The following is a 13,901-nucleotide window of genomic DNA, read 5'->3' as shown; positions in this document are numbered from 1 at the left end:
TGAAACATGCCCCCAGCCTCTGGGGGTGGGGCGAGATTCTAGACAGGTGCTCTATCACTGAGCCACACCTCAGCCCCTCACTGGGGGATTCTAGGCAGGTGCTCTACCACTGATCCATACCCCAGCCCCTCACTGGGGGATTCTAGGCAGGTGCCCTACTGCTAAACTATATCTCCAGTCCTCTTTTTACTTTCTGAGAGAAGGCCTCATTAAGTTGTCCTTGAACATGCTATGTAGCACAGGCAGGGCTTGAACTTGTGATCCTTCTGCTTCAACCTCCCAAGTAGCTGGGATGACAGGCCTTCATCTGCATGCCTATTTCTTCACCCAGTCTTTCCTCAAAGCACTTCCAGGACAGGGTCCCTGGCCTCCTCTTCTAAGTAAGTGGCTCAGCTCTCCCCAGGCGGGGGGGGGGGGGGGGCTGGTGTTGTTGTTTTCCTTATCTCTAAAGGAGTTTGAGTCCTTGGAGTTGGGGGAGGAGACTGTACTGTGCCAGAGCTGAGGGTGTGGCACTGAGGAGGCTCTGGAAGTCCTCCATACAGTAACAGTGCCCTGCTGCCCAGAATAGCCTGGAGACATCCCTGGCTGATGTGTGCACGCTCACCAGAAAGACCAGGCAGTGCAGGAACAAGGTGTAGAAGAAGCCAATGGTGCGAGCCATTTTGTTGGAGAGAATCAGGCGTCCCTGCAGGCAAACAAGGGGATAGGTGGGCATGGTGTTGCTCTGTGCTCTTTCCTTCAGGGCTCTGCAGGAGGGAGAAGGGGTGGGCTGGCAGCAGGAACCCACTTGCCCCCTGTGACAAATGGGGTACTTAGGCTACAGAGGTAATTTTTTTGTGTGTGTTTATGTGCACACGCCCGTGGAAGCCAGAAGCACACTTGGCCTTGACTACAGAGGTCTGCCTACTTCTGCCTCCCAAGTATTGTCCAAGTATTGTCAGTATGCCTGGATCAACTTTTTTTTTTTTTTTTTTAAAGACAGGGTCTCTCCGAGAACGTGGAATCAGATTTGGCTAGACTGGCCAGCTAGCAAGCTGCACATTTCCACCACCGCCACCCTAGTGCTGGGGTTCAGATGCTTGCCATGGCACCAGACTCTTTTACATGGGTACCGTGACTCAAACTCAGTTCCCGTTCGCTCAACAAATCCTTTATCTGCAGAGTCACTGATACAGAGTTTCTGGTGAATGTGCCTCCTGCAAACCCATCCCCGAAACTACAGGCACCGATGTCACCTGATGAGCTGTCCCAGAGGTCGTGTTCTCGAGGTGGATCACCCAGAAGAGGGTCTGTGTGACTTGGGGCTCCTTCAGAAGGGGCTAAAAGGCCAAGGACGTAGGCACACCATGGGTGAATACAGGGATATGGACTCACCATGCCAAGGGTGGCCTTGTCCCAGGGGCTCAGGCCCAGGTACTTCCTCTGCCGCTCCTGAAGACAGAGACATGAAGAGAGGGTCCCACAAAAAGGGATCCCTACCTGTGCAAAGCTGCCTGACCATCGATGTCACTTTACCACACTAAAGAGCTACTGGGAACTCCCTGGGTGCCTAATCTGGTGTCACACTCAATATGACAGCCTGGGCTCCCTAACAACCTATGGCCCCGGCCTAGTATCTCTTTCTAACTATAGGGAAGTCCTTCATGGGCAGGGCTTCTGCAGCCTAGGAGGGAGGGAGCTTGGGGTGGCTCCTGTCACCAGTCACCTGCCACAGGCAGTTGTAACCCCTTTGCTGATCTGGTTGACCCTGCAGGTGTATTCTGGGTTACCCTGTTCACCAGCGGTTCTCACCTTGTGGGTCACAACTCCTTTGGGGTCAAACAACCCTTTCACAGAGGTTGCCTAAAACCATCCCACTATTAGATATTTACATTATGATTTGTAACAGGAGCAAAATTACAGCTATGAAGTAGCAACGAAAATAATTGTATGGTTGGGGTCATCACGCATGAGGAACTGTGTTAAAATGTCGCAGCATCAAGAAGGTTGAGAACCACGGCTGCTCACTGACACACACCTTCCATGGAGAATACACCCGGGCTATACAGAGGTGGCTCAGGCGTTCCGGGGGAAGGGGTGGTATGCCCGAGTAGACAGGGCACATGGAGCAGAGGATGCTGTTTTGTGGATGGGACCCAGGGTCTCACCCACAGCAGACAAGGGCTCTGAGCCACGCCCACAGACCCTCACTGGAGGACTCTAGAAGGCACTCTACCCCTGAGCCACATCCCCAGTCCCAGGTCCCTATTCACGAACCCGCTTGCTGAAGGAGGAGAAAGGGTCCAGGCGTTCTTCATACTGGGAGGAGTAGCGCAGCTCGGTGTCATCGCTGCCACTGCCCTGCACAGGGGAGCAGAGAGACCCAGTCAGTCACCTGGCCTGGGGATCTGGGCTCCAGGACAGGGAGGGTTAGAGCTGGGGGAGGGTCCAGGGTGACAGTGCTAATGTGGCGGTGGCTTGCATGTTACGGAATGACTGGGGGTCTTGCGTTCTCTCCCCTTACTTCCCAACCCCAAGAATGGGGCACAAAACCTCTGGGGAGCTACATCTTAGAAACGATAGAAGACAGAGAGCTGTTCCCAGTGCATGGGGGTGGCTGTGTGTGTGTGTGTGTATGTTCTGGGAACCTTGAACTTCTGGTCTCAAGTGGTCCTCCTGTCTCAGCCTTCCAACAGGTGAGTGCCACTGAGCAAGAGAAGGTTACTGAGAGCCAAAGGGGCAGACAGTACCCTGCAGAAGAGGCACATTGGTTTACAGAGCCTGGGTGCCCTCTAGTGGCCCAGAAAGGATTCTTGCTTCAACTGAGTGGGAATAGTGCTGTTGGGCCAAGAGTCTTAGGACCATAAAAGTCTTTAAGTTTCCTCCCTCCTTTTCTTTCTCCCCCCCGCCGTGTGTGTGTGTGTGTGTGTGTGTGTGTGTGTGTGTGTGTGTGTTTGTGTGTGTGTGTGTGTGTGTGTGTATGTGTGTGTGTGTGTGCACATAGAAGCCCTGAGGTCAGGAGTTATATTACACGTATCCATTGGGGCAGGATCTCTCATTTGATCTACAGGCTTGTCTATATGGCTAGTCTAGCTAGAGCTTGCCTCTCTGCCTTCTGAATTCTGGAATTACAGGCAGGCTGCCATACCTACATGGTCCTACAGGCTCTCACTTACAGGGGAGTGTGGGATCTGAACTCTAGTCTACAGGCTTGCATGGCAAACACTTTGCCCACTGAACCATCTCTGTCCTTCCCTGAGCTACCGAAAGGGTTTCTGTGCACATGGTGGACCCTGCCTGACAGGCCTGGGGGCTGACAGAAGCCACCACAACAAACAGGTTTCTAGTCTTTCCTGTTCATTTGTTTTCGGGGTATACATTATAGGTATCTTTTTATTTTTTGTTTTTCTAAAATTTATTTTTTATGTACATGAGTGGTTTGCCTATATGTGTACCACATGTGTGCAGTGCCCACAGAGGTCAGAAAATGGTGTCTTCCCAACCATTCTTCTTCTTTTTAGACAGAGTCTCATTAGGTAGTCTAGTCTGGCCTCAAATTGGTGAGCCTCCTGCGCCAGCCTTCCACCATCTCCAGGCACTACCATGCTTAGTCAATAAAGAAACAAAACAACAACAACAACAAAAACAAATTGTGATCCAGGTGCAGTGGCGCACGCCTTTGATCCCAGCACTCAGGAGGCAGAGGCAGGCAGATCTCTGTGAGTTCGAGGCCAGCCTGGTCTACAAAGTGAGTTCTAGGACAGCCAAAGATACACAGAGAAACCCTGTCTTGAAAAAAAAATGCAAGGGGGCTGGAGAGATGTCTCAGAGCTTAAGAGAAGCAGCTACTCTTCCAGAGAACCTGAGTTCAGTTCCCAGCACCTGCACAGAGGCTCACAACCTTCACAACTCCAGTTCCGGGATCCAGTGCTCTCTTCTGCCCACGTGTAGTGTACAGACATACATGAACGCAAGACACCAGAAACATAAAAGAGTCTTAAGATTTTTGTTTTTTTTTTAGAACACATTAATTCAAACTAGGCATGGTGACACATGCATCCTATCCCAGCACTGGGGAGGTGGAGGCAGGAGGATTGCAGGTTTAAAGCTAGTCTCGGTTACACAGTAACTCTGAGGCTAGCCTAAGGTACACACAACCCTGTCTCAAAAACAATGTCCCCATCACATCCCTAGTGCCCAGGGCCTGTCTTACATGTTTAGCATACAAGTGTTAAATCCCTGTCTAGGGTGAGCTGGCAGACCATCCATGTACCACAGAGGGATAGCTGGAGCTAGTGAGGCCTTGGTTGGGGACCTTGGACTTGTGCCCTGACTTGTGTAGTAGCTTGCTACCTTCTGACTGGTTCTGAATGAACCTCTATAGCATTTCTCTCGAGTGGTTTGTTCCATGCAGAGTGGATATCTGACAGGTGTGTGCACACAAATATCATTTTGAGTCCCCCCGGTGCTGACTACCATCCAATCCTCCCCAATTTGACCTCAAGTGCTCCATCAACCTCGCTCCCCACCTGGTCCCTCTGGGGCTAACGGGCTTACCCGGCCGGGGTAACTCTGCAAGAACTTGATCTTCTCAAAAAGCTTGATGTTGTCAGCGCGTAGACTGTCCAGCTCGCTCTGCAGGGCCTGGATGGTGTGCTGGGCCATGCGGCTCTCCTGTGAATGGAGTCAGGGCAAGGGTGGATGAAGGAGAGAGATGAGGTCTCCATCTGTCAGGACTCTTTCTGTGCCCATGGCCTTGGTGTGTGCGGGATTGAACTCAGGTCCTCGTGTTTGCACACGGAACACATTACCCACTGAGCATCTCCTAGCCGCCCATGGTCTTGAACTGCTGACTCTGTTCCCAGAGTCTCCTCTAGAAAGTCCCTTCACAGAAAGGCCAGTTTCTTCATATTTGAATTTGCTATTTGTTATGGTTTGGATTTTTTTAAAATAAAAATTTAAAAAGATTTACTTATTTGATGTGTCGGCAGGTATGTGTGGTGCCCACGGAGGCCAGAATGGGGTGTTACAGACAGTGGTGAGTTGCCATGCTGGTGCTGGGAACCACATCTGGATCCTCCATAAGAGCAACAAGTGCTCTTAAGCGGAGACACCGCTCTAGCCTTACTATTCGAATCATGTGCACTCAAAGATCATGTGCAGGAGGCTTAGTCTCCGGTGCTGGGGCACTATTCAGAGGTGGAAGAACCTTAACAAGGTGGGGCCTTATGGGAGGTGTGCCCCCGGAAAGAATACTGAGACTCAAATCCTCCCTGTTTCTTCGCTAGCTGGCAGCTATGAAGTAAGCAGCTTGCCTTGGTCATATACTTGCCTTGGTCATATACCACGATGTGCTGCTTGGCTACAGGTCAAGGCAACAGTGACAAACCATCATAGATTGAAAGGTTTGAAACCACAAACCCCCAAACCTTCCATCTGTTGCACCCTGCCTTCTTTCTTTTGCTTGTAGTCTTGGGGATGGAACCTAGGACCTATGTATGCCAGGTAAGTGTACTGCCCTTGGCCCACGCCCCAGCCCCTCACTGGGGGATTCTAGGCAGGGGCTCTACCACTGAGCCACACCCCAGCCCCTCACTGGGGGATTCTAGGCAGGGGCTCTACCACTGAGTCACACCCCAGCCCCTCACTGGGGGATTCTAGGTAGGTGCTCTACCACTGAGTCACACTCCAGCCCCTCACTGGGGGATTCTAGGCAGGTGCTCTACCACTGAGCCACACCCCAGTCCCTCACTGGGGAATTCTAGGCAGGTGCTGTACCACTTAGCTATACCTCTAGCTCTACCACTGACTTATCTTCAGTCCCTTTTCTTGACAGATGGTCTTGCTAAATTGCTCAGGCTGACTCTGAATTTAAGATATCATCCTGCCTCAGCATCTTTAGAAAATGGGGTTATAGACTTGCGCCACCAGTCCTGGCATACAGTTCATTTTGATGGGGGTCTGCCCTACGCTCTCCCATCCATCCTGCTTCCCATTCTTCAATGTGCTGCAGCTATTCCTCCATGGCCTGCTGTACCCAGGGGCTTTCTGCCCGAGTGTCCATGGGCCCTCCATGCTGTAGTCCCTCACTCCTGTCAAAGTCTATGAGGGTATTCCAGCCAGGCAGTCTGGTGTCCACTGGTCTTGTGTCCTATGTCTCTTTCCTCCAACCCTGGAAAACCCTGCATGTTCTTTCCTGAGTCCCTGAACAGTTCTCAAGGCCCCAAGTGGCACAGCCTCCTCGGGACGTCTCAAGGGCACAGAACACATCTAATCTTGCTTGTTGACGCATAGGTTGTTTCCCCTGAGCCTGTGCCTTCCCACATTTGTGCATGCAGATTTGAGGCCTCTGAGGGGACAGGAAGCAGGGTGGACTCACAGCCTCCAGCTCTTGGTTCCGGGTGCGGAAACGTTCCCTCTGGCTGGAGATGATGGAAAGTAGGGAGTCCACCTGCCCTTCTGGAAGGGTCCCACTGGTTGGCACCGAGGGTCCTAGGAGGCAGCAGGAAATGGCTTGTTGTGTTAGGGCACTGATCACCATCTGTACTGTCAGAGGGTCAGGTCCCAACCTTCCCCTCCCTGTGTCTCTGGTACTTGAACAGGAAGCCTTGCAGCCATCAGGTGAGGTGTGCTGGGGTTTCTCCATCTATGAAACCGACACCAGATCTTTGTGGCCCGAAACACAATGGTGGAGATGGTGATGGTGGTTGGGGGGGGGAGGACCACTAAAGTATGAGAACGCTGAGGAAACTGGGGGGCCAGGAAGCCTAGGCTTCTGGCCTGGATGCTGCAGAGGGTGGCTGGGAGTTCTCCCCCTGTATCTATTCTCTGAGGTCACTGGTAAACCATGGAGGCAGACACTGCTGGGATGGGCCCCCTTCTTTCTTTGAGGGAGAACATATACTTTGGGGGTCTGAGTTCTCAAAATGCACCAAGTGCTCTCCCTGGCCCCCAACTCCTTGGGCAAGTGCTAGTCAGCCAGTCTTTCCTCACCAGAGAACAGGGCTGTGGCCTCCTTGATGGGTTCTGGAATCTTCTCTAGGCCTTGCTCAGAAGCTCCCTGAAGGATAAAAAGGAAAAGGCAAGACTTACTCGAACATTGTGGGATGAACGAATGAACAAATACATTTAATAAAAATTAAAATGAGGAGGCTGGAGATACGGTTCAGATGTTAAGAGCTTTGGTTGCTCTTCCAGAGGACCCAGGTTTGATTCCCAGCCCCAGAAGGCAGCTCCCAACTACCTGCAACTCCACGGGCACTACAAGCACATGCTGCACAGACATACACGCAGGCAGAACAGTCAAACACATAAAATAAAAATAAACCTAAAAAATTTAAAGTGACACGTGGCTCCTTTAGGCAGCTCTGGGCCATCAGCTGTGCAGTGGGTCCATGTGACCTTGCTTTGCCCTTGACTAAAGCTTTTAGTGCCTGGACACAAGCTGGCTGGAGGAAGATGTGTGGCATCTGCTCTGGGGTTGGAATGAAGGTGTTTTCCGTGGGGCAATGAAACCTCTATGGGGAGGCCAGGGGGATGGCTCTGGTTCGGGAGGCCTGTGCTTTGGGGTTCCAGGACCCTGGGCGGGGCTCAGTGAGCAGGGCAGGCAGAGGCTTACTTCGGCATCAGGCCGCTGGATGGACTGGATGGTGCTGAGGTCCTGCTCCAGGCGGGCAATCAATTCCTTTTGTTCAACGACCTTGGTGGTGGCCTCAGTGAGGCGGATCTGCAGCTCTGCACAGCGCCCTGTGGTGAAAGGAAGGTGCGGCCATCAGAGAAGACTGGGGCACAGGGATCCTCGGTACCTTCCAGACGCCTCCCAAACTGAAAGCATGAATGCCTGAGAACTCTAGTTGCCTTCTCTACTCCTGCACTGGCCCACAGGCTGGCGCCCTGGATAACTCAGAGGTCGGAGGGAATAGGGTGCAGTAGGGCAGGCAGGGAGCTGTCCCAACTCAGGAACTCACCACAAATGAGGCTTCAGAGGCAATGGTGGAGACAGAGGTAGTGGGGTGACCACTCAAGGTCTCCTGACCTGTAACCCTGTTCTTTTCCTATCCAAGAGCTATGAGTTTTATCAAGAAGGCACCCACCCCAACTTTTTGGGTTCTAGAACCCAAGGCCTTGAACATTTAAACATGCTAGAAAAGCTTGTTGCTGCTGAGCCATGCCTTCAGTGCCTCTTGGGAGATTCTAGGAGGGTGCTCTACCACTGATCCACACCCCAGCCCCTCACTGGGGGATTCTGGGCAGGGGCTCTACCACTGAGCCACACCCCAGCCCCTCACTGGGGGATTCTGGGCAGGTGCTCTTCCACTGAGTCACACCCCAGCCCCTCACTGGGGGATTCTGGGCAGGTGCTCTTCCACTGAGTCACACCCCAGCCCCTCACTGGGGGATTCTGGGCAGGTGCTCTTCCACTGAGTCACACCCCAGCCCCTCACTGGGGGATTCTGGGCAGGTGCTCTACCACTGAGTCACACCCCAGTCCCTCACTGCGGGATTCTGGGTAGGTGCTCTGTCACTGAGGGTTCCCTGTACCTCAAGTTTTGGAAGAGAAATCACCCTTTCTGACTTTTATTTGAAAAACCTGTTATAGTAGGGAGAAGAGAGATGCCTCTCAGCTTTTAACAGCTCTTGCAGATGGCCTAGGTTTAGTTTCCAGCATCGACGTGATAGCATCTGTAACTCCAGTTCCAGGGGATCCAACACTCTCATCTGACCTCCACAGGCACAAGTCACACATGTGGTTCACACATTTGCACATTCAGAAAAAAATGTTTCTACACATTAAATAGATAAATAAGGAAGGAAGGAAGGAAGGAAGGTAGGTAGGTAGGAAAGAAGGAAGGAAAAAGCAAGCAAGCAAGCTGTGACAATAAATTCACTTAAAGTCCTGCCAATAGCCACTAGGGGGCACTATGGCCTCAGAAGTCCAGAGGCTCCTGTGAGCCCTGACAGGAAAATGGTTCAAGTACTTGGCCAGCCTTAGTGACTCTCTGGCAAACACTCAAGCAGGAGTGTCTGAGTATGATAGCTGGGCTCTAGGCCACGGGCTGGGGAAAGTCCCCTGTCATCCCAACACACACCAAGCCTTTTCTGCACCTTAAAGTTCTGAGCAGCTGTGGAGAGATGCCGTACCCTTCACAGGACACCCTCGGCCTGTCCCCACGGCATTGCCTGCGACTCAGCCTGTGGGTGGCTGCCATCCATTTGGACCACAACGGTAGGTGGTATTGATTGAAATAAGGTGGTAAGGCAGAGGGTGGACCCCAGGGCAAGACCAGGCCATGAGGGACAGCTGTGGATGGCAAGGGTGAGTTTAGACCCTGGTGACCCCCATGGGGAGAGGGTACAGTGTCATCGTTTGCTGACCTGGTGTAGACTCCTTTGATCCAGGCTAGTGGAGGGACTGTAGAGCCTACTTTCTCACGGTACCGTGCAGACTCAGGAAAGCGGATAGACAGGAGCATTGAGACAGAGGGGAAGAGAGCCACAGAAAGCTAACAGGGCTCTCGGCGACATTTACAGAGGAAAGCGGCAGTCGGGTGGAAGGAAGGGATAGGTTTAGTTTCTGAACATCCACAAACTGGACCTTGCCCAGGAATGGTCCTATACCAAAGCACCTGTGCCATGGGCTAGAGGGACAGGGCTGAGGGAAGCCCATGGAGAAGCAACTGCCACCCATCCACAATGAACCTGGGTCCCGAGAAGTGTGTAAATCTTCACGGGGACTCACCAGGGACTCAGAGAACCCTCCTGTGTCATTGCTTGGGGCTTGGATCAGAGGCCTTGGCCTGTTTGTCTTATCTGTCTTCAGTCTGTGGCCATTTCATCGTGGGAACTGCCCATGGACACAGGAAAGATGTGCAGTGTCCAGCGGGTTCCTGGGAGCAGAAGGCAGGTCCTTTGCCTGCGCACACCAGTGACATTCTGGGCATATGTGAAGTGCCCTGAGAGCAGACCCTCAGGCCTCAGGGAGGCCCAGGCCAGCTCATCTGTGGACAGTGTGTTCAGCTGTCCAGAGACCTTTGCCACTATGGCTGTAAATGCTCTCAGATACGGCATCAGCACTGAGGGGATCTGGGCTGGGGTTCAGGCTCTGGGGAGGTCAACTCTGAAGATGGCTTTGGGGGCTGTCCAGTGGCCAGTGCGGATGTGCTGCTAAAAGTGGGCACAGAGGAGAAACTAGCAGAGGCTGGGCGGGGAGGCCGTGGGGTGAGGTCAAAGGGACAGGGTCTGGGACAGTCTGTGCTGGAACCTATCACTCCACACCAGGATGAGAAGCCTGGAGTCTGGGATGGTTAATAACAGCTGCCAACCTGACAGGATCTGGAAGCATCTAGCCCACCTCCGGGTGTGTCTGTGAGAGAGCTTTTAGACTGTTGACTGAAGAAAGACGGAAGACCCACCCTGAATGTGGGCAGAGCCATCTGGTGGGCTGGTGTCTCAGACTGGATAAAAAGGAGAAAGTGAGCTGAGCACCAGCACAGGCTTGGCTCTCTCTGCTTCCAGACTGTGGCTGCCATGTGACCAGCCGCCCCAGGCTCCTGCTGCTGCGCTTTCTCTCCTACGAAGGACTGGTCTCTCAGAGTCTGCGCCCAAATGAACCCTTCCTCCCTGAAGTTCCTTTGGTCTGGCATTTTGGTGTAGCAATGAGAAAAGTAACTGATATTGCACACCGCTCGAGGGACCTCAGCTACGGATCTAATGTAGAGAGAATGCTGCCTTGTTGGTTGGAGGTAGGGACATGCATACCAAGGTGTTTCGGTCATCTCTCTAGATGGCATGTGGCAAAAAAGGGAAGGTCCTGAGTTGGAATGTTCCAGAACTGAGCCTGAATTCTAGGCCTGTTTTCTAGGGAGTCCATGGTGTTGGGCAAGCTATCTGACTTGGGGAGTCCAGGAAGATTTCAGGGTGGCAGTAGGAGGGAGAGGTGGGGGAGGGGGGTTAGGACCCTGTTTGAACCCAAGAGAGGAGGTCTGAGCCTAGACCTGGGACCATCAAATTGGGCAGCAGTTTGGTGTGGCTCTTGAAGTAGTAGGAAGATGTCAATGACTAGGGTACTTGGATCAGGGAACCTGAGACTGGACATGGAAGCTGGAGAGACGCCAGTCTAGAAATGACTGAAGGCAGGGATGGGGGAAAGGCAAAGGCTCTGAGAGATCACAGCTGAGGTGTAACCCTTGGGGGGAGTGTGTTCAGGGTGCAGTGATAGAGGGACGGCCCACAAATGAGGTGGGGGCATGGTGCCCTGAGCTGAAGACTGGGGGTCTGCTGGCATGTGCATGGTCCAGTTCACACAGGGGAAGCCCAGAGCAGCCAGAAAAGGGGATATGGGCGAGGTGGTGACTGGTGGTGGGGAGCATGCGTGCGTGAGAAAGCATGTTGGGAAGCAAGGAGCATACAGGACTGAGTGTGATGGGGTTGGATGAGTGCCAGAGGGTCTAAGACTTCTTCATCCCCCTACAAAGGTCTGTGGAGCCTCATTTTCCTGCAAGAGACTGGAAGGGCTTCCTAAGAAGGTACATTTCACAGAGGTAAAGAAATAAGAATACTATCGAAGCCAGGGTCTAAGGAAGCTAGACTCTGTTAGTCACAAAGAGGTGAGCGTGGTGTCTCACAACTTATAATCCTAGTGTAGCGGGATTGTGAGTTCCAGGCCAACCTGAGATACATGGTGAGACTCAGTCTCAAATAATACAAGGGCTGGGGTTACAGCATAGCTAAAGCAGTAAGTGGTTGGTAGCATGGCTCAGGGTCTCCCTAGAACACCCCAGTGAGGGATGGGAGTGCTGGAGGACAGCTGTGCAGAACCCCTCGCAGAGGGGCTGGGGGATGCGACTCAAAGGTAGAGTACCTGCCTGGCACGCACGAGGCTCTGGGTCCCATCGCTAGTGCTACAGAAAGAATGGTGACAAGAATCAAGGCACAAGGAGCCCGCAGACAGACCGCGTGCAAGAGCTTGTTATAGGAGTCAGAGAGGCCTAGGGTGCTGCAGTCATTGGCTTTTCTGATGGCAGGGGACCCTGCTGTGTTAAATTAGCTTCTTGCAGGCCAGGTAGGGGTTGAGGGCTAGTTAATCAATGCACACCGTGCCACCTTTACCCTGAATCCACAAGGCTTCACAGACACTGAGAACTGCCCAGTGCACCCATGAGGGTGTCCTTAACAAATTGCCCCTCTGGGTTCCACTGAAGAACTTGTCTGTTCTCCAATGCCTAACTCTCCAAGACCATCAGTTGGGTTCTGCTGTTCACTGCACCAAACTGGATTTGTCCAGGTCACTCACAACCTCTGTGTATTGCTAAGTCCGAAAGTTAGCATCAGTCATGAGCAACAGTTAGCCAACTCTGCCAGGCACACCTCAGTAGGCTGGACACTATTTCTCTCTGCTAAATTCCGAGTGTTATTTGGGCCCAGGACCCACACACTTTCTTATCAGTGCTGGCTACCTCAGACTTTATCTAGATGCCTGGCACTCTCTGCTGTGCATCTCACTTGTCTGTTTATTCATCTCTTGGAGACAGGGTCTCACTGGCCTCGAACTCATAGCAGACTTCTTGCTTTAGCTTCCTTGATGCTGGCTTGATAGGTAGGTGTGCACCACCATGCCCGTCAAACTGTGCTTGGTATTTAAGGGAAGGTCTGAGTTTAAACTTGCCTCTCCTTCCTCCCAGGTTCTGCTTTCCACGGTATCAGCCTCCGCTCCCTGGTCTGAGTGTCCTGCCGGCTCTTTGTAGATGCTGAGTTATCTATCTAGCAATGACTCAAACTAAGCCTTAGTCATTGTTGCTGTCCATTATACCTTAGGTTGGGAATTGAATGCAGGACTTCACATATGCTAGACAATCACTCAGCCACTGACATACCTTTCGCCCCTCACTGGGAAACTCTAGGCAGGTGCTCTACCACTGAACCACACCCCAGCCCCTCACTGGGGGATTCTAGGCAGGTGCTCTACCACTGAGCCACACCCCAGCCCCTCACTGGGGGATTCTAGGCAGGGGCTCTACCACTGAGCCACACCCCAGCCCCTCACTGGGGGATTCTAGGCAGGTGCTCTACCACTGAGCCACACCCCAGCCCCTCACTGGGGGATTCTAGGCAGGGGCTCTACCACTGAGCCACACCCCAGCCCCTCACTGGGGGATTCTAGAGAAGTGCTTTGCTTCTGAGCCAAACCTGCAGCCCTTCCATTTTGGGCCCCACATGCTCTTAGAATGTTCTAGAAGGGCCAGACTCAGCTCTCTACTTCATGGGAACCATGGTGAGCAGGAGCAGACACATGTTTGGCCCTCTCACCAGTGCTGGCCAGTCACTGGGACATTCTATTAAATGCAGTGAACAGAATGAGCACAGACAGCTCTCTTGTTCCAATACACTGTGCAATCTCACAGTCCCACCCTGTATTCTGTAACTACTTTCTTGGAGCATTCCAAATGCTGCGACCCTTTAACACAGTTCATGTTGCAGTGACCACCCCAACCATAAAATTATTTTGTTGCCACTTCGTAACTGTAATTTTGCTACTGTTCTGAGTCGTGATATGCAGGAAATCTGATGTATGACTCTGAAGGGATTGAGACCCCACAGGTTGAAACCCTGTATTAAGGTCTCTAATTTGATGCAGACCCACTTATCCATAGGGAAGGCAGTATGGCCTATTCCTGGAGGCTGGCAATGTGCCTGCAGTGGGTGAGTCTCCCATCTGCAGCCTGAAACCTTTCTATCTGTTCTTGCCTCCCAAGCTGGTAGTTTGTAAAACAGCTCTACAAAACCACATGGAAAGTTGGGTGTCATGGCACATGCCAGGAGACAGGAATCCTAGCACATGGGAGGTGCAGGCAGGAGGATCAGTAGTTCGAGGTCACCCTTACCTATATAGCAAATTCCATACGAGTCTGGGTTATATAAGGCTA

The 13,901-nt window shown here is 52.4% G+C and overlaps 1 protein-coding gene across 2 annotated transcripts in view; it reads right to left on the bottom strand.

Moving 5' to 3' along the window:
- Positions 1 to 13,901, bottom strand: part of Cux1 (cut like homeobox 1) — a 329,325-nt gene that overhangs the window by 2,165 nt on the left and 313,259 nt on the right. For both annotated transcript variants that reach the window (XM_041648341.1, XM_041648342.1), the window contains exons 15-21: positions 7,598 to 7,725; positions 6,973 to 7,039; positions 6,359 to 6,471; positions 4,537 to 4,653; positions 2,257 to 2,340; positions 1,375 to 1,431; positions 605 to 685 (exon numbers count right to left, since the gene is read on the bottom strand). In XM_041648341.1, the coding sequence (XP_041504275.1) occupies positions 605 to 685; positions 1,375 to 1,431; positions 2,257 to 2,340; positions 4,537 to 4,653; positions 6,359 to 6,471; positions 6,973 to 7,039; positions 7,598 to 7,725 (647 nt within the window). The remainder of the gene's footprint in view (positions 1 to 604; positions 686 to 1,374; positions 1,432 to 2,256; positions 2,341 to 4,536; positions 4,654 to 6,358; positions 6,472 to 6,972; positions 7,040 to 7,597; positions 7,726 to 13,901) is intronic.

This window comes from Microtus oregoni, unplaced genomic scaffold (assembly GCF_018167655.1).
Source record: "Microtus oregoni isolate MIOR12 unplaced genomic scaffold, Mior012 000003F_ref0000135, whole genome shotgun sequence".
In the NCBI taxonomy this organism is placed as follows: Eukaryota; Metazoa; Chordata; class Mammalia; order Rodentia; family Cricetidae; genus Microtus; species Microtus oregoni.
This window is presented reverse-complemented; position numbering and strand designations above follow the sequence as displayed.